Source organism: Rutidosis leptorrhynchoides, unplaced genomic scaffold (assembly GCF_046630445.1).
Source record: "Rutidosis leptorrhynchoides isolate AG116_Rl617_1_P2 unplaced genomic scaffold, CSIRO_AGI_Rlap_v1 contig419, whole genome shotgun sequence".
In the NCBI taxonomy this organism is placed as follows: domain Eukaryota; kingdom Viridiplantae; phylum Streptophyta; class Magnoliopsida; order Asterales; family Asteraceae; genus Rutidosis; species Rutidosis leptorrhynchoides.
This window is the reverse complement of record NW_027266652.1, coordinates 37016-55674: the sequence shown is the minus strand read 5'-3', so window position 1 is coordinate 55674 and position 18659 is coordinate 37016. Positions and strand designations below refer to the sequence as shown.

The following is an 18659-nucleotide window of genomic DNA, read 5'->3' as shown; positions in this document are numbered from 1 at the left end:
GTGACAAATTTACCTTATGTTAGTTTTCGTTAAATTTTACTGTCAAATTATTAAGTTAAATGACACGTGACAGTTGACCGGTATTACCAATTTGGGAGTTTACGCTCTGTTTATCACAATTTACAATTTTTGTGATTTTTTTTTTTTGTGGTTTTAATCCAATTTAGCAAAGGGTATACTTGTTGCAAATTTATCACTTTTGGATTTTTTGCGGTCAAATAAATTAGTTTGAGGTAAATTTGTCATAAATGTACAAGTTTATGGTTTTTTTATGGTCAACCAGGGCAAATTTGACACATGTATATCAATTTGGGGGTTTTTATCGTAAAAAAAAAATAGTTTTTGGTAAATTTATCACAGGTATACCAATTTGAAATTTTTTAGGATATTAACCCTTACTTTAACATGTTCTACTATTAATGTACATCTACCAATTCGACTCAATACGCTAGACTCGGGACAATTACATTTACGGAAAAATTATCCGCTACATCCCACAAAATTTATGATTCAATTAAAACTTCTACATATTCATCCGGTTACTAAGGCAAATAATATTTAACGTTATAATCTAAGTATCATTATCATAATAGAAAATCCTGAATGTTATCTCCTTACATATACAAAATTTCCGGATGTCACAAGCTCGCTCTAAAGTCGTCTGCCATCTCCTTCCTTATCCTCCTCACTGTCAAGAGCAGCTTCTTCATCTCATCCCTCAGTTGATACAACCTATCCAACAGCGCCTCAGTGGCCTTCTCTAGCCCGGCCGCTGCTTCCCTCAGCCTCCCCACGATCTCTCTGCCGCCTCCTGATGCCACCACCTGGTCAATCACCTCAAGCACATGCCTCCCATGTGCCTCCACATCATCAAGTTCCTTCAACACCCGCATCTTCCTGTCCCTTTCCTTGCCACCTCTCGACTCCACGATAATTGTCGACTCGATTGCACGGACAAAGTCACCCCAAGGGAACTCCTCTGGGATGCGGAGGCAGATGACCGGCCCCGAGGAAGAGCGCAAGGCCGAAGATATGACTCCGACAACGAATGCTGTCAAGAAATTGACAGCTTGGACTGCATGGCAAACAACTCTGTCAACCGGTGAGGCCACCTCCCGTAGAGCCAACGTTTCAATGCTCACAACCAAGTCTCTAAGTCGCTCCTCGATGGCACCCCCACCCTCGCCCTTCGAATCTGCTAGCAAATCCCTCGCTTGGTGAATCTCCTCCTCCAATGGGTTGCCCTCCGCGCTAAGGAGCTTCATCGCGATCCTCCGGTCCAAATGGCGGAGACACAGTCGCTCGATCTTGGAGGACATGCAGTTGCAAACATCCAGGACCTTTAGGCTGTTGTCCAAATACCACGACAAGAGGCTGTCGATACCGTCCCGTTTCAGCTCATAGATTAAGGATTTCACTACGGAGTGAGCGATGGTGAGCACGTCGACAGCAGAGGAGAGCCAGGGCAAGCTGGCAGAGACAGGGCTCAGACCACAGAGGGGAGAGAGGAGGGACTCATCGAAGGAACTGGCGATGGATTCCAACTCCTCGGCAGTGAGCTTTGCTCCCTTTTTGTCGCCGGGATAAGAGAGGCGCGTATACATTTTCTCGAAGGATATGTAAAAGTCATCGGGATAAGAGATGTGCGTATTCATTTTCTCGAAGAATATGTGAAGGACAGAATATATTCTCTATTTTTTCTCATGAAAACTGAGACAAGAAAGTGGTAGAAAGTTTTGATGGATACGGGCTATGAGCTTATGCGGCATTTATAAAGGGCATGGTTTCTCTTAGGAAGGCAAGAAGAATCGAATATGGAAAGAAAATTTCATTAGAGAATTCCTAGAAAGTAATTTAAAGACATGTCCCCAATAAGGTGATTTTCTAGATGCTAGGAATGCAACAAAAATGTAATATGGAAAGAGAAATTCATAAGAGAATTTTTGGAAAATAAATAAAAGACACGCCCCAATAAGGTGTTTTTCTAGAAAACTTTCATAAGAGAATTCAGGAAAGTAATTAAAAGACACGCCCCAATCTGGTGTTTTTCTAGATGCTAGAAAAGCAAGAAAAATGTATTATGGAAGGAAAAGTTCATAAAAGAATTCTTAGAAAGTAATTAAAAGATAAGCCTTAATGAAGTATTTTTTTCTGGATGCTAGGAATGCAAGCAAAAGTTAAATGGAAAGCAAATTTCATAAAAAGAATTCTTGGAAAGTAACTAAAAGGCAGCCACAATGAGGTGTTTTTTCTAGATGCCAGGAATGGAAGAAAATGTAATATGGAAAGAAAAATTTGTAAGAGAATAATTGGAAATTAATTAAAAGACACGCCACAATAAGGTAATTTTTCTGGAAACGAGGAATGCAAGAAAAAGTAATGCGGAAAGAAAAATTTATAAGAGAATTCTTGGAAAGTAATTAAAAGACATGCCCCCAATAAGGTGCTTTTTGGGGATGCTAGGAATGCAAGAAAATGTAATACAGAAAGAAAAATTCATAAGATAATTCTTACAAAGTAATTAAAAGACAAGCCATAATAAGATGTTTTTTGATGCTACAAGAAAAATAAAAAATGGAAAGAAATAATAGGATTCTTAGAAAGTAATTGAAAGACACGTCCCAAATAAGGTGCTTTTCTAAGTGCTAGGAATGCAAGAAAAATATAGTATGGAAAAAAAAATTCATAAGAGAGTTATTGTGAAGTAATTAAAAGGCATGCCCCCAATAAGGTGTTTTTCCTAGATGCTTTTCTAGCATCCTCATAGACATACTTGCATTTTATTTCCTATTTAAACTTTCCTTTTATTTCGCTTGTGATACCAAAGCAAAGCGTCGCTGCAATAATTAAAAAGTGTCAATGGTTGAAATCATCCAAATAAGTTACATATGGACTAATGTGGTTGAATGTGGCGCTACAAACACTTTCCTTATAATTTCAAAACAATTATTTCCTTTCACTTTGTGCAGCGCGTGGCAACGTAAAGTAAATGAATTTGCCGATGACAGAACTGGGATTATAATTACCAGTAATATGTTCAAAAAGCTCATATGTCGACTTGTTTATTATTTATATTAACATTCCTAGTAAGTTTAGGCGATAAAAGTGGCGGGCAATTATCATTTGGAGTGTCACACCATGAAATCATTAGTCAATAAGAGATTTCTTCGAATGTAGGAAAAAAAATCCATAGAATCGTTAGGTGGTAAGAGATCTCTTAGAAAGTAATTAAAAGATATGACAAAATAAAGCGTCTCTGTTCATGTTTTTTACCTCCTCATATCATTTGTCGCGGTCCAAGACATACTTATCTTTTATTTTCTAACTAACCTTTCATTTTATTTGATTTGCAGCAGTATAAATAAAACAGCAAGCAATAGCGGGTTGTCACATATAACAAAAAGTATTGATAATTCAAACGATCTAAAAGAGTTATATGTGGATGAATATGGCTGAATGTGGTTGTTGAATATGGCTCTACCAATTTCATTATATTTTTGGAACAATTATCTCCTTCCACTTTGTTTCATCATATTTCTGGAACAATTATCTCCTTCTGCTTTGCACAGCGGCCGGTGGCGCAAAATGAGAGCAAATCTATTGAGGATGGAATTAAGTAAATAGATACTAGCAACATTTTTTACCTATTGATGCGTTTAGTATTTATTGCAACAAACATGAGTATTTGCTTATATACTATTTCATGGAAATTTTCACTTGACGCTGAGATTTCTGTCAAATTAAATAATAAATTGGCTAATTAATATATGGGAGGTAATTAAAAGATGGATCAAGTAGGAAGATATCTCCTTGTGCTCTTTCTGGCCATTTCATAATTATTGTACACGGTTTCACTGGCCTTTCCTTGTAACTAAACTTTCCCCCAGTGCACTTTCCTTTTATTCTAATAAGATTTTTTGCTCTAATGATAACTATCCACGGGTTACCGTAAAATTAAATGGAAAAAAAAACCGTCTAATCCCAAGTCCTTTACATTTCCCCCCATTAGCCAAATCAAAAACAATCTTAAACATGACATTGATATTCTTACTTTATATTGGGATATTTTGGTTGGTCATATTAGGTATTAAATTTCCCCATGGCTAATCACCCCCTGGGAGGTATTTAAAAGCGGAGCTAAGCAGGAAGGATTCTCCTTAATACTTTTCATGGCCCTTATGTACTTGTGGTATGCGGTCTCGCAAGCCTTTTAGAAGTAACGTAACTTTCTCCAATACACTTTCCTTTAATTTTTAAAATAATATTTTTGCCTTCAGAAGAAATATTCACGCGTTGCCACGAATGAGAGATAATTTATTGCCAATAGAATGATGAAAAAAAAAATGCTAGTGTTATTATTAAAAATTAAACTTATACATTTAGATTACAGATGTACGTAATTAATAAACTTAGGAATGAAAGATATTACCTAATGAGTAATTACCACTTGGGTTCATACATGGTGCCTTGGTTGTCACTTAAATTTTGTCAAGTTGTCAATTGTAAAAGAGTATTTATCAAACTAATATATAAACTTTTATGAGGTTAGTTAATGATGTCTAAATTACAAAAATTCTCTATTGGCAATTCGATCTGCACAATCGATGTGACCAATTCATTTGCACAGATTTATTAGGCAACCAAATGCGAGCGAGATATTCTCGGACCCCCGAAGCCTTAATGATAAATTTGTTTGCAGCTATTTGGTTGAATGGATAACTTAAAACCAATGAAATCTTATATTCACCACAATTATCGATTTAACAGTGGCAAAACCACTCTAATTGTTACACATATTTTCTAGTTATTATTTATGTTATCCACATTTTCTCTAGAGCAACCCCATGCAAATTTTAAATTCTTCCCTAGCAGGTGTATCTTTCATATTCTTGTTTTTGATGTTCTGATTGGATAGATAATTAGCCCATCTGAATTATCCATGTAGTTTTAATTCCAATTAACTCTACTTCAAAGACACGCTCTTTGTCATTGAGAAAAATATGCTTCCATTCACTTAACTATCTTTCATATAGTTCAGGTTTGAGATTTAAGATTTGATTATACAAATTTAACAACTTCCAGAACTTGAATGTACTTTTCCCGTAAATTTTAAGACTTTTAATCTAACTATTCCATGAATTAATGAAACAAGAGAAAAGGATTAGTATCGAAAGAAAGAAGAAGAAAAAGGAGGAGAAAAGAAGCCGGTAATGAATAAACCTTTATCAATGATCAAAGTCAGTTTTTTTATTTTACTTTGATTCAATTGAGCCCTTGAACCTTTGTGAAATTGAAAGATCGATTATCCAAGGTGTGCAAACACCGTTCTTAATGATAATTCTGCTCTTCAAAGTACAAAAGTCAGTGTGATAGGTTCTAGCAGCTATTCTCTCAAGATATAATATAACAATTTTTCTTCTTTATTGCACACAGAATAATAGAAAGAACAAGAACAATGTTTGGTGTATAACCAAATAAGGAAAGGAAAGATATGTAAAGAGAAAAAAGAATATTCTTGTTTTGATATATTTATATTATTTTTCAATTATATTCGGAGTAACAATTTGTAGGTAAAAGAAAGAGACAACCATTTTCCATCTCGAATTCTTACATTTAGTTGAGAAATGTTACAAATCCGTTGCAAATTGATAGAAGTCAAAACCATTAAAAAACCGTTGTTGAATTGCTGAAAAACATTATAGATTAATGGTTGAAAAAAACTGTTATAAATTAATGACAGTAAAAAAAAAAAAAAAAAGAGCTTTCAATATTGCAAAACTTACTAAAATATACAAAAATGCCCCACGTATTTCATAAATTTTTGAAAAGAAATGAAAGAGTAATGTCAGGTTATTGGAGTATGATGCATTGGAAGTTCGGAACTAGTGCTTGTTAGGCTATAAATCGGACCTAAAAAAATGAAATATAATTTACAAAATCATTTGTGAAGTTTGAAACTTCAATAAATCAAGAATTCCTTTTTGTGAATTATAATTATCACCAATCGCATTCCACCCCCATATATTTTGTTGTTCAGTGCAACTCTATGCTTAGAGGTTATGCGTGTGCTTAGTTTATTTATAAGTGCTCTAGAGAATACTTCCAGTAATTCTCATAAGAGTGAATCCCCACTTCACACTTATATAGGTGATCCCATCAAATGTATTCTACAATTCAATATAACACCAATAATGGCTATGAAATTCATTGAGCCTCTCTTTCAGTACAATCTTTCGCTATTCAATAGGTAACTTGTTATTACCTAATGAACTTAGTTCATGGGATTGTCAACCACATAAGCTGGTTCATCATTATTATTGACTTTCTTTAACTAACTTAGTCAGAGGATCAACCAAATCCACTTTTTGACTTTACATAATCAATGGACATAGTTCCATCCATAAGCAATTGATTTACTATATCATGCCTAAACCAAATTTGTCTACATTTACCATTGATAGTTTCATTCATTGCAATGGAGCCTCTTAGCAATCACAATGTTTAAACATAAAGGGTGTAGTTCATTCCCAAATGAACATTTGCTAAGAAGTTCCTCAACCACTCAGCCTTATTTTCAAATGTGAGTTAGAGAAGAATTTTCTCGTTTTCAAGAACTTGAGCGGTCCTCAAATCACCAAGATAAATAATTTCTCCCCCTCCCCCACTAGCATTCTATTTTTACGTATACCAAAGCCTACCACCCATTCTTTCTCATTGGCCTATGGCCTTGAGAATTATATCATCAAAATCATCTATTTCAACCAAGTTGTTTAGCAGGATTATCATTTCCTCCATAATTCTTGTCTAACCGATTTACAAGTTACATCACCTTCACCAAGAATGAGCACATATCCGCTATCTAAAATGTTCTTTTGAAGTGACATCTTCATATAATGCTCTTGAGTAAGTATTATGCCCCTATCACTCCTAATCAAGCACGTCGATAATGTAAAAGAGCTTAAAAATGTTGTTTATATAGCAAAAACTCGCTCAGCTCAATAGTAAGCATTTCATAGTAAACAATCTATCAACATAATATCACGTCCACACAATTTCCCCAAGAAGAATACTCGAACTTCCCAAACAAGCACTTCTCAATCATCAACTAATCAAATTTATAACGAATCTCCCAATACATCAATTTTCTTGCAATCTATTTCCTAAAGAAGACAGCATAATTTCTTGCAAATTGGAACACTTTACAGCCATAGAAAATATTTCAAGCTTGCCATGCGAAAGAGGAGGAGTGCATACCCGTCAACAATCCCTACAAGCTAGTAGTACTCTTTGCCGTTGTTGATGACAACGACCCTATTTTGTTTCTAGCTTGAACAGATTCGAACAACGGGAGAAAGCCTTTGTGCTCAATTTACGAACTAATCATGGGTCGGGATGAAATGTCGACCACGACGGCACTACTTAGTCTACCCACGAAAGACCACAAGCAAGGACCAAATACGAGAATGGCGTATGGTGCTTCCTACTGATTTTCAACAACCAACACTTATGCGAATAAAAATGTACAACATTGATAAACTAGAAATACAAACATGTAAGGCTTCCAAAAATCAAAAGAATGAAATGTTCGACTTAGCCTGTTCGTTGGAATTGGAATCCTCCAATTCAAATAAGCACATTCCTACAATCCCCGATAGGAGAATCATAGTAGTTGCCTCAAACTTCAGTCAACAAGCCCTCAAAATCTACCGCTCACTTACTATTGCTCCGCCTCAACTTCACCTCACAAACATTGATGTTTAAGCTTATCGCATTGCTTTCCCAATTGTGACGTGACCAAATAACATTGGAGCTCCTGTCGTGATGCACAACAACAAAAACTATCCTTAAGATTGTTGGAAAAACATTAGACAACATGAAAATAAGAATTGTTAGAAATCTGATGAAAAAGATGGGTAAATAAGATTAATTGTATGAGACGTTCAAGCACTATCCTTAAGAGAAATTTGGCCCCTCGGAGAACAGGCGCTTGCGAATCACAGAAGTTTTGCAGCTTTGCAGCACTAATAAACCTCAACAGGACATGTAGGGGTCATTTAGGGACAAAAAGTCTTAATGTGCATGTGGCCATTAACTTAAGTATAAATTGCCTGAAACAGAGAATAAGCAAGTACGAAAGAAAAGGAGCCTTAAGATGCGCACCACTACCAACTTTGCATAAGAGCTCAGAATTCCCAAGTGGGAAAAGAAAAACAGGTGACCATTGAGGTTGAGAAGGAAGCAGACATGGCATGAAAACTATTGATGATACTCAAGGAAAATGTACTTTGCGGCTAAAATTGGGCATAGCTGGTTCTCTTTGGCTGTTGTTTGGCCCTTCTCTTCGCCGTTTGGGTTGTCTCCTTTTCCTTGGCCTCCTTCCACTCGCTCTGATTGCTGTCTTTGTGAGTGTAGGTTTTTGGGTCCAAGTTCTCGCTGTATAGCTCTATATAGCTTCCTGGTTCTATTCAATATATTTCTTACCTTTACCAAAAAAAATTTGACAGATGGGGATTACAGTTAGGAGTCAACTTCCCTCAGGTAAAGCCAGTTTTGTCTTTGCTCTTTGTTCTCTGAATCTTAATAAGCAGTTATTGTTGTTTACTTTAGTCTGCTAAATTGTGAGTTCAGCAAAAACCTACTCACTTGCGCGAATGAATCAGAAGTAAGAGTGAAGAGAGACTGCTCGGTCATAAAAGGCATACATACCCAACAAGCCATATAAAACTCACTATTCAATTGATTATAAAAGTTGGACTGAAGATCCGTATGTTGACTTGAGACTCTTCAAAAATTTTGACGACAAGAATCCTAACAAAAAAAGAGTAACATCCTCAACAGAACCGTTGCTTACAATTCATCTCATTTCAGCTTAGATTTTGATAAGCGCTGCAGTGGCTTTGCAATTGTTCAAACAGGGACAGGTCTCATGGCCTTCTTCACATCATATTTAATGGATGACAAGGCACAAATCAATGCAAGCAACATCGTAGGATAAACATGGACTGCCTTTGCAGGATCCACATTCACAGGCTTTCCCAAGATGCCCCCCTTGACAAGACCCCAGATTATTAGCAGCGTCCCAAACATGCTCATCCTCCCTGGTTTTAGCAGACCCCAGATTATTAGCAGCGTCCCAAACATGCTCATCCTCCTTGGTTTTAGCAGACGCACAAGTGCTCCTGCCACAGAGAAGTAGCTTCCAGCAAGAACCTGGAAGAATCAACAGGTGGTGAAACAAACTATGTCAAGAACTCCAAATTAACAAGAAAAGCATGCAAGTTCGGTTGTACGACATATTGGGCACTCTAAGAAACAAGTGACACTTCAAGCATTCTATCGCGGATAGAATTGGGACACTAATAAGGAGACAGACTGTAGTATTCACATCAAGCGAAATAACATGACCGAGAAAAAGTATCGATGCAATAACTGTTGCCTGTAAAGAGTAGACGCTGGAATTTCCCTTAATTGGGTCAAATTATTAAGGCAGCTGTTATCTAAAGAGCGCAAATCATTTACTTCATCATCTCGCACATGCACTGCAGTATGACAAACGTACAATTTATGTCGGTATTTAGCTGAAAAAAAGAAAAAAAGAAAAAAAAAAAGAGCATATGCGACAAGAAGATGAGACGTAGAAAGATCAAATTAAAAAAGAAGCTCCAAGCGCTGTAAATCAACTACTCCCGGGGCTTCTTTCACAGTAGTTAGATTATAGATATCCAGCAAATCATTCCAGCTTGGAACTGTCATGTTCTTTACAAGGCCATTGACAACAGCTCCAAGGTAGAGAAGGGCCTTCACCGCAGGAACAGAGATTATCTCACTGGCAATAAGCTGAGATGATGTGACCTATATGGGGGTCGAACACACACCAGACCTACATGTGATCCTGCACGGTAGTCCCGAACAAAATAAACTGACTTAGGGTCCGTTCGTTTTGCGGAAAACAATTTTCGGGAAAACATTTTCCAGAATTTCCGGTGTTTAGATGGCGGAAAATAGATGATCAAAGAAAATGTTTTCCGGTCAATGGAAAATCTCCTTGTAAGATAGTGGAAAATGATTTCCTCTCTTGAGAAGAGGAAAACATTTTCCATAAGTTATTTCACCTTGTTTCTTTTCATTTATGCTTCCTTTTTTTGTTTTTTTTTTTAAATCGAGTTTTTAATTTTTTTCCTTTTCTTTTTTTCCATTTCATCTTCTTCCTTGGTGGCTGGTCGCTAACCACGGCGGCGGCCGGCAACCGGCCGTGAGCCAGCTCAAGCCTTCCCTCGGACCGGCAAGGCAAAGCCTCGCCAGCCTGGAGCAGAGCTCGGGCCTCGCCAGATCCAACGAGCTGGGTGGGGCTCGAGCCTCACCCAAGCTCGACAAAGGTTCACCGGGCTCTAGCAAGCCGCGAGCTCGCCAAAATTGGCAGCAGAGCTCGAGCTCCCGATCCAGGTGAGCCCAAGCTTCACCGCCAAATCCGGCAAGCTTGCGGCTCGCTAGAGCCCGGCGAGCTAGGTAAAGCTCAAACAAGATCAGCCAAGCCTCAAGCTCGTCGAATCTGGTGAGCGGGTCTTGGTCGGTCGCAAGGCAGCCGGCCATCGTCAGGCATGCGGCGGCGAAGGAAGGAGGAGCCGAGAGGAAGAAGGAGGAGGAAGGAGGAAGGAAAAGAAAAAGGAAAAAAGAAAAAGAAAGAAATAATAAAATTTTCGATTGTTTTAAAATATAAATAATTAAAAATTCATTTTTTTAAAAAATTAAGAAAACAAAACTAATATTTTGGTCAATTAAAATATTAGCTAACAAACGGTGGAAAATATTTTTCACTCGAAATTTAGGTTTCAGCCGAACAATGGAAAATAGAGTCATTTTCCTGAAAAATAACTTATTGGAAAATATTTTCCGAAAACATGATATTTTCCGCGAAACAAACGAAGAGGAATGATTCAAAAAGGATCCTTCCACCTTTTTCTGCGTTAGTAACGCCATGAACTTTATACATGAATTCGAAAGAAAATCAAGATACCGGCTAGACTTTCCAACTGTATATTAGATCTCAAACTATAAAGAGAGAGGATTTCTCTTCAGTCAAGACAAGACACGTAATCGACTGGGAAAAAGAATACATCGTTGTCTTTTTAGGTTCGAGTTATGCCAAATATTCCTCTTAAAAGAAAGAACTCACTCTCTCAAAAACAAATCCAGGGCCAACAGCTTCAGAAAAAGTAGTTAGGCACTTCATGGCATGAGCACGGGTTTTGATATCTGCTACACGTTCACTTGTACATCTGAAAAAAACCAAACCTGTGGAGTACTTTACAATCTGGTACCATACCTTTTCTGTCCCTTTTATTACAAAATACCCTCCAAGATCAAGGGGGCACTCACCTGATAACAGAAACTCATTGGCTGGGCGAGCGGCATCAGGGGGCGGCTGGGCAATCGAGCGGCCTCCACCGGGGGATGAGCAACGTCCAACGGCGGCGTCAATGGCGAGCAGTTGAGCGACGGCGTCGATGGCCAATGGCATCGAGGGCGAGCAGCATCGGCGATGGGCAACGAAAGCAAACGAGAGAGACTTAGTTCTGTGAAGTGTGAGCGTGTGAAGTGATTTGGGGCTTTCATTTGGAGCCCTAACCGGTTCCAAAGAAAAGGAACAAGGAACTGGAATTGGTTCTACCCGAGAACTGATCCGGTTCGGTTCCCGATTTTACTCGGGAACCGCACTCAACCCTATGTAGAGGTGTCAAACAGGTAGGTTGGGTCATTAATGGATCAACCCAAATTGAACTATTAATCCATTTATAACCCATTTAAGCCTAATACGAATTTTTCGACACATACCCAATCCAACTTGACTCATATTAATAAAATATTTTCATATTTAACCAAATTTAGGAAAAATTATTCTTATATTTTTTTTAAGATTATATTACTAAAAATCTTCCAAGCTTATTTCTTATATATATTATTTTTAAAAATGGTATTGCTAAAATAATTTTATACGCACCAATGTAATGGAAAATTTTTATAATTTTCAAATCATTATTTTTAAAAATCAAATTTTAATTATTTTTTATTTTTTATTTTAAAATATAATTTTCTTTTTTCTTTTTGGTCCTTCTTCTTCTTTGGCCGGTCGCCGGCCACGACAACGGCTAGCGGCTAGCCACAGGCGAGCCTCGAGCTCACCTGACGCCAGTGAGGCTCGAGCCTCGCCGAACATCGACGAGGCCTCCACCTCGCTAGATCCGGCAAGCTTGAGCTCGCCAGACGCCGGCGACCAAAAGAAGAAGAAAGAAAGAAAAAGAACATAAAGAAAATTAAATTAAATTAAATTAAATTAAAAAATAATTATAATTTCGGTTTTTATATTAAAAAAATTGTAAAGTTAAGGAGAAAAAAGAGAGATTGTGAGGTTTTGGGTGAAAATGGGTTCTAAATCTAAACACATTGAAGACCCATTTAAGACCCACTTAAGACCCACTTAAAACCCACATATCAAAATAAACCCATTTAACTACTTTTTATCAAAAACAAGTGACCCATTTATGATTTAAATTGGTCATATATGGGTCCAAGACCCATTTTACGCAACGCCAAAATCATGGAAAGTTCAATTGAGGACTTCAAGGGGTGAAAAGTGCCTCGAATAAGGATGACATCGAACTAGGTTGGAGAGCATTATGTCCCTATACTCCGAGCCTATACTCCGAGCACGTTCTCTTTCTGTGATCAATCCAACACGCAATGTCGCAAATGGAACTGGTGAAACATTCGAGTCTTATTATTCCGACTTGATTTTTCTTTGGAAGAAAATATTAAAAATCATCCTCGCGTTTTAACTATATATCAATTCACACCTTGAATTTTAGAAACCTACAATTAACATCCAAAGTTGCATTTAACGTATGATCAGACTTATGAACTCGCCATTTTCCCAATTTTGCCTCTCTCATCGTTTCAAATCCACCCTCGATGAAAGCCCACTTGCCCAAAACCGCAACCCGCCCACCCTTGAGCCGCGACCTGGCGAGCTCGACTCATGTTCATCGAGGTCAACTAAAATCTGTCGATTTTGACTCAGATCTTAGTCGAACTCGAGTCGATGCCGACAAAGCTCAAGATGTCTAAATTCCAAATATTGCGGATTTTACAATACGCGTTAACTTTTGCGCTTTGTGAAAATTCCAAATGTTTTAAATATATAAGCTGTCACATTTTGATTAAGTAAAAAGTGAAAAGGTGAATGATGAAAATCAATCCGAACATACCCAAAGTGAACAAAAATAAACATCGATAGACTTTCATCGGGATAAGATCTGTCATGGCCAAATTTACAATTATGGCCCCACCTAGTTCTTCCTAGATTTAGATCGACCAGATCTGTTCTTGGACTAAACAAGCGTCACTGCTCACATATTCGACGACTTCATAAGTTAAATGAGCAAGATATGATGGAAAATCTCTTTGGACGAATTCTTCATAAACTTTGTGATCAGGATGTGTTACCAAGAGATTGACTTTATTACGAGCGTTTAAATGAAGCCCTTGAAGAACAATGTTGAAGGGGATCGGATTCGGATCTCACATTGATGTCTTCGCTCTTATTGTGCTTTGAAGGTTCAAGGATGGTCAGAAATGCATTGAACCCTTAGACCAAAAATCACAATAAATTTTTTAGCCTTCCTGCATAAGAAATTACCGTGTTCTTCTACGAATCACTAGAAACCAAACAGCATGAATGAGCATCGATTTGGACGCAAGTTATCTCCATCGACTTGACTTTTCAAAATTGCATAACATTGGATTAATGTTTCAGACGGAATTCTCGATCTAATTTATGTCCATGTGAAAATATAGAATATAGTTTGATCTGGAGATTACCCGGAAGACAGGTGTCTGAGTTTTACAGCTTAAAGAACTCGAGATCTTAAGGTTCTATCGTCATCGATTCATTATGACCAAGTCTATCAACAAGCTTCTACTTTTAGTCTTCGTGCATCTTCTCCCCTCTAAAATTCACTAATTTTTGCTGGAACAGCTGGTGAGGAGATTAATGTGGATGTCGATTTTTGACTTTTGCAAAATCACGAGTTGTTGGGTTGATTCCACATTTTATATGTCTGGTATCAGAAAAAGTAAAACCTCCCCACTTGCACTTCACGGGGCCTAGGCAATCAATAAATTTTCCAAAAACGTATTCTGGATCTCTCCAATTAGAATACAAAACTTTCGAGAATATATTTTTGAAAAAGTCGATTGCATGGCTGGTGACAGACAGCACCTCGTAGAATATGATAGCATCCACTCACCATTTCTTCTTAACCACCAATTTCTAGTAAATTACTCATGTCCCGGACGAATTCCAACATCCTCAGCCTGACGTCACATAGAATGTCCGGTCATTCATGACTTCATTTCATATGCTTTAGAAGAGACGTGGTGGAAGGTCATCTAGCTAACACAAAGGAAAAGAGAGAGGAGGACATGTCTACAAGTGAAGCTCATAATTTGTCCTTAACGCTAAGTTTTGCTTAAGAAAGATTCCCTTGCATACAGAGAAATTAAAGAATAGATCTATTATTTAATTAATCGAATAAATAGATAATGAGATGGACCGGTTAATATAGGAGTTGCGTGACCCGCTTCTCATCCCCAGCCGCAGCAATGAAATAAATTCAACTTTCTCCAAATTCGAGTATCCAATAGTTTAGTGCAAGTGGAAAGCCATATTGAAAAAAGGTACTGTAGGATTACCTGTCGTAAATGTAATATTTAATCAATTTTACATCTAATAGTTATTTAACCATAGTAAATGTAATATTTAAGTAGAAACCACACCTTTTCTATAGTGAACAACACTTGTCTTAAGGCGAAAGGAGGAAATGCAATCGAAAAGTATGACTATAGCCAAATACTCTCATTTCAATATGACTACCACTTCATAAGCAGACTTCTAACAACATTCAGTACATCGGCATCCTTACTGCTAGCGCTAAGCAAAGAGCCAATTTTATTTGGTTACGAAAAGAAAAGGGAAAGCATTTCATGATAGGATCACTATATGGGACACTGAGCTGAAAATCCAGGGCCCCCGTAATAGAAATTGACACCACATGTCCCGGGCGGGTCCAGGTTGAGCAGTAAGTCATAGCAATTAGGTTTTGTCACAAACGTCTGAAGATTCACCGGGTCTCTCTCAATGAATCTGTCGTCGAGGAATTTAAGATGGCGGAAATAGGACGCCCTTCTATAGCCTTCGGAAGGGAAATGGCCACTCCCCATTTGCGTTGACGTATGACGACCCCTCGGCTTTGTGTTGACTATCTCTCCACCCCATCGAATTTTTTCTGCAGGGCCCTTTAGATGAGTGAAGAGCTTTTCAGGCCAGTACCCTACAATTTCTTCCTCAATGCGGAGCCACCAATCTCCAGAAACTTGATCCTGAAATATTTTTATTAAGAGACAGAAGACTCAGAAGATATCCCATGTGTATTTACTAAAAAGGTTGTTCAATTACCTTCCATATGGCTATAGTTAAATCGCATTGCTGTTCATTATCATAGATGGAAACTGGTTCAAGCTGTTATATTGTGTCTCAAGTTTGAGCCCGTTAGATTAATACGCATAAGTTTGGCCGACTAAACAAAGTTCAGGGGAGACTTTGTGATGTCTTCGAATTTTGTTCCGGCGTTAATCCCATGTCTCCGTGCGTATACGTAGAAGGAAGAAGCCAAACGCTGCATGGGGTTTTATTTTTTAAGCATGCAAGCAAAGAAGAATTGTCTTCTGCCGAAAAGGAAGGGATCAACAATATTCTACATTAAATAAAGGACCCACCACCTGCTGCAAGTGCATGAAGAAATGCATGCACATGGCCATGCACGTAGAAAAGTTGGTCAACATTTGTGGCTTCAGAAGACTCCCTCTCGTACGCTTACTTTTCACCGGGAACAAGAAATTTGAAGACTGCAGCCCACCTCTTTTCACGGATCAATGGCACACGTTTCTGACAATTATCCCTCATCTCTGCCGCCTCATTAAATGCTTGCCCATGCACATGCACGATCTGCATGCATGCCCGAAATATATGGTAGGTGTTCGGTGCCGATTGCGGCTTGTCTTGTGGGCGCCTGCGCTGCAGCATTTAATGAGGCCATTTATTTCTCATTTGTTTTGTCTTGTCCTCTACCGTTCTCCCTATATAAGGAGAAGACGTCTGAAGATGCGAGACAGAGAGCGAAAACAGAAGAGCTCGGTAGAGAGCGAGAGAAACGAGCTCGAGAGAGAGTGAGAGAAAAGAGCTCAGAGAGGTTTGTGCAGAGTCGAGTCCAGTGAATGAGTTGAGTTGTTAAACACCGTGGGTATTGGGTATAAAATAGGGCTGGGAAACACTTGAATGCATGTGTGTGATTGTAATCCTGTAATTCTCCGATTTATAGTTGATTGATTTGCTGGCTCTCCCCGTGGACGTAGGTTCCGACATTCGGACCGAACCACGTAAATTTCCGGTGTCTTTTTGTTTCTCGTTTTATTTCAATCGATTTCTATAGCTCCCGACATAATTGCAAAATTCCGATCCGCTTCCGCTACGACGCCGATTATTAACAATTGGTATCAGAGCTAAGACTTTGCAATTATGTCTGGAGCAAAAGTAGAAGTTGAGAAATTTAACGGGAGGAACAACTTCGGGTTGTGGAGCGTCAAGATGAAGGCTGAAATAGCTAGTACGAGTACCTAGAGGGGGGGTGAATAGGTATACAAAAAATTTCTCGAAACTTGCACGATATTTAAACAATTAGAGAATTTGCAACAGTTAAAAATTCAATCGCAAGACTGAGTAAGGGAAAGAGAGAATTGAACACTCGGTTTATAGTGGTTCGGCTTGATTCAAGCCTACGTCCACTCTTCTGCACTGACAGCCGATTGGCTGGATTCTACTATGATCAAAGAGTTGTTACAGTGTTGATCTTCCTTGATTTCTAGGTGTAGATGATCTACCACACTCACTCAAGGCGTCACCAAGTATAAACACTCTCTGTATACAATTTCGCTCAGTCTCAACTAACAATCAAGGATCTTCAGACTCTGGAATTTTTCTATCGATCACACACTTAAAACAACTAGAACGTCTTCCTTTTATACTCCTTCATGCCATCATAGCCGTTGGCACTTACCAAAGGAATTCCTCCAATCTACCCGTTGGACGGAATCAATCAAGAAGATCATCCGAGCTATTTAAGGAATCTGATGATAGCCCATCAATCCTGTTCGCCCATATAATCAGGATCTTGGTTTCCAAGAATAGAATAATCCAAGATTATTTCATCGACCATCTAATCTTCAATCGATCTTAGATAAGAATTAAAGAATCCGAAATGATTATCTAACCAAAGAATCTATTCCAGAGGATAGGATCAAATCCTCAACCATAAACCTCGGCTTTGGATTTCCTTCAACACTGGATTAGAAAGACTGTCAGTGAGAATAATTTTGAGTCTTGAGTCTTGAGTCTTGAGATTACAAAGTCTTGAGACTATAAAGTCTTGAGACTTTAACTATCGATATCCAGACTTAGACTGATAGAAATGTTTTGTCAGCTTCAAAATATTCTGGAAAGATTTCTCCAACAATCTCCCCCTTTTTGATGGTGACAAAACTTTCTTGAAGATTTGAACAATTTTGACCTGCAAAAACATTTCTCAAGCAATATGGCTAACTCATAAAGATTAATAAACAACCAGACTCTGCATCCACAGCAAATTGGTTAGTCTTTCATGAGTAATACCATGTAACAATACTTGATATAAATGCAACCAGTCAAGCATCAAAATCCACAGCCAATTCAGTCTAACACTCAAGTTCAAGTTCTCAAGTCATACTCAAAAATAAACATAAACACAAAAGTCAAATAAAGTTTTAAAATAATGTTTGTTCAAATTGATTCTCCCCTTTTTGTCATCATTAAAAAGAGGGTGAGAAAGGAGTCATGTCTGCTTGGGAGTGCGCACGATCTGGAAATCCCTAATGGACTGGACTACTCCTTCGAGCTTCTTCAGATCTTCTCGCAGATGAGCTACCTCTTCTCTCTTGGCATTGGCTTGAAGTTGCAGAGCGAGGTCTTTGAATTTATCTTCCAGAGAGACTGAAGATGCTTGTCTAGCATGCTTCAAAGCTTGGATTTCACAGTCCATAATATATATCTGGTTACGCATTTCCAGAAGAATATTCATGATACTACGAAGATCTGCAGAATCATCCGTCTGTGTACTGGCATTGGCTTTCTCAGATGGTGTGTATGCAGACGATGGCGCTTCTGAACGGTCTGGCAGATTTGGAATCGACGTATCACCTTCTTCAGGCAATTGAGAGACCTGAACTTCTTCTGGGTCTTCTGGAGATTGTCTTGGATCTTCAGCAGCATGAGGTGGAGACCTCTCTTGCGCGCTAACTCCCCCTGTCTCTAGGACATCGAAAGGGGAAGAGTGATGATCATGCTCTTGATTTCCCTTCTCTCCATATTTATCAGCAGACTGTTCTTTTTCTTCTTCTCCTTCTTCCTCAACTTCTTTCTCCTTCTCTCTCTGTTCTTCTTCTTCTCTGCTCTGCTGAAGTTCTGTCGGACAAGACACAGAACGTCTTGTTCTTGTCAGTGCTGGAATAGTGGG

The 18659-nt window shown here is 38.3% G+C and overlaps 2 protein-coding genes and 1 pseudogene across 2 annotated transcripts; all 3 read right to left on the bottom strand.

Moving 5' to 3' along the window:
- Positions 1-638: 638 nt before the first annotated feature.
- On the bottom strand, positions 639-1604 carry LOC139883572 (UPF0496 protein 4-like). Its single transcript, XM_071867733.1, has one exon. The coding sequence runs from the start codon at positions 1602-1604 to the stop codon at positions 639-641; it is 966 nt and encodes a 321-aa protein (XP_071723834.1).
- Positions 1605-8859: 7255 nt separating this feature from the next.
- LOC139883571 (uncharacterized) lies at positions 8860-10590 on the bottom strand (annotated as a pseudogene).
- A 4461-nt stretch (positions 10591-15051) lies between these two features.
- LOC139883570 (protein neprosin-like) lies at positions 15052-16066 on the bottom strand. The gene is made up of 3 exons (XM_071867732.1): positions 15962-16066; positions 15512-15574; positions 15052-15435 (listed from the first exon to the last, which is right to left on the bottom strand). Exons 1-3 carry the CDS (start codon positions 16064-16066, stop codon positions 15052-15054), a joined length of 552 nt encoding a protein of 183 aa, XP_071723833.1.
- Between the last annotated feature and the right edge of the window lie 2593 nt (positions 16067-18659).

Bases quoted from the DNA above. Each gene is read 5' to 3' on its own strand.
- LOC139883570 (XM_071867732.1), bottom strand. From the start codon at position 16,066: ATGCAGATCGTGCATGTGCATGGGCAAGCATTTAATGAGGCGGCAGAG. The intron at 15,575-15,961 runs GTCTTCAAATTT...ACAATATAACAG, and splicing joins GTGAAAAGAGGTGGGCTGCA to CTTGAACCAGTTTCCATCTA. The intron at 15,436-15,511 runs GTAATTGAACAA...AAAATATTTCAG, and splicing joins TAACTATAGCCATATGGAAG to GATCAAGTTTCTGGAGATTG.
- LOC139883572 (XM_071867733.1), bottom strand. From the start codon at position 1,604: ATGTATACGCGCCTCTCTTATCCCGGCGACAAAAAGGGAGCAAAGCTC.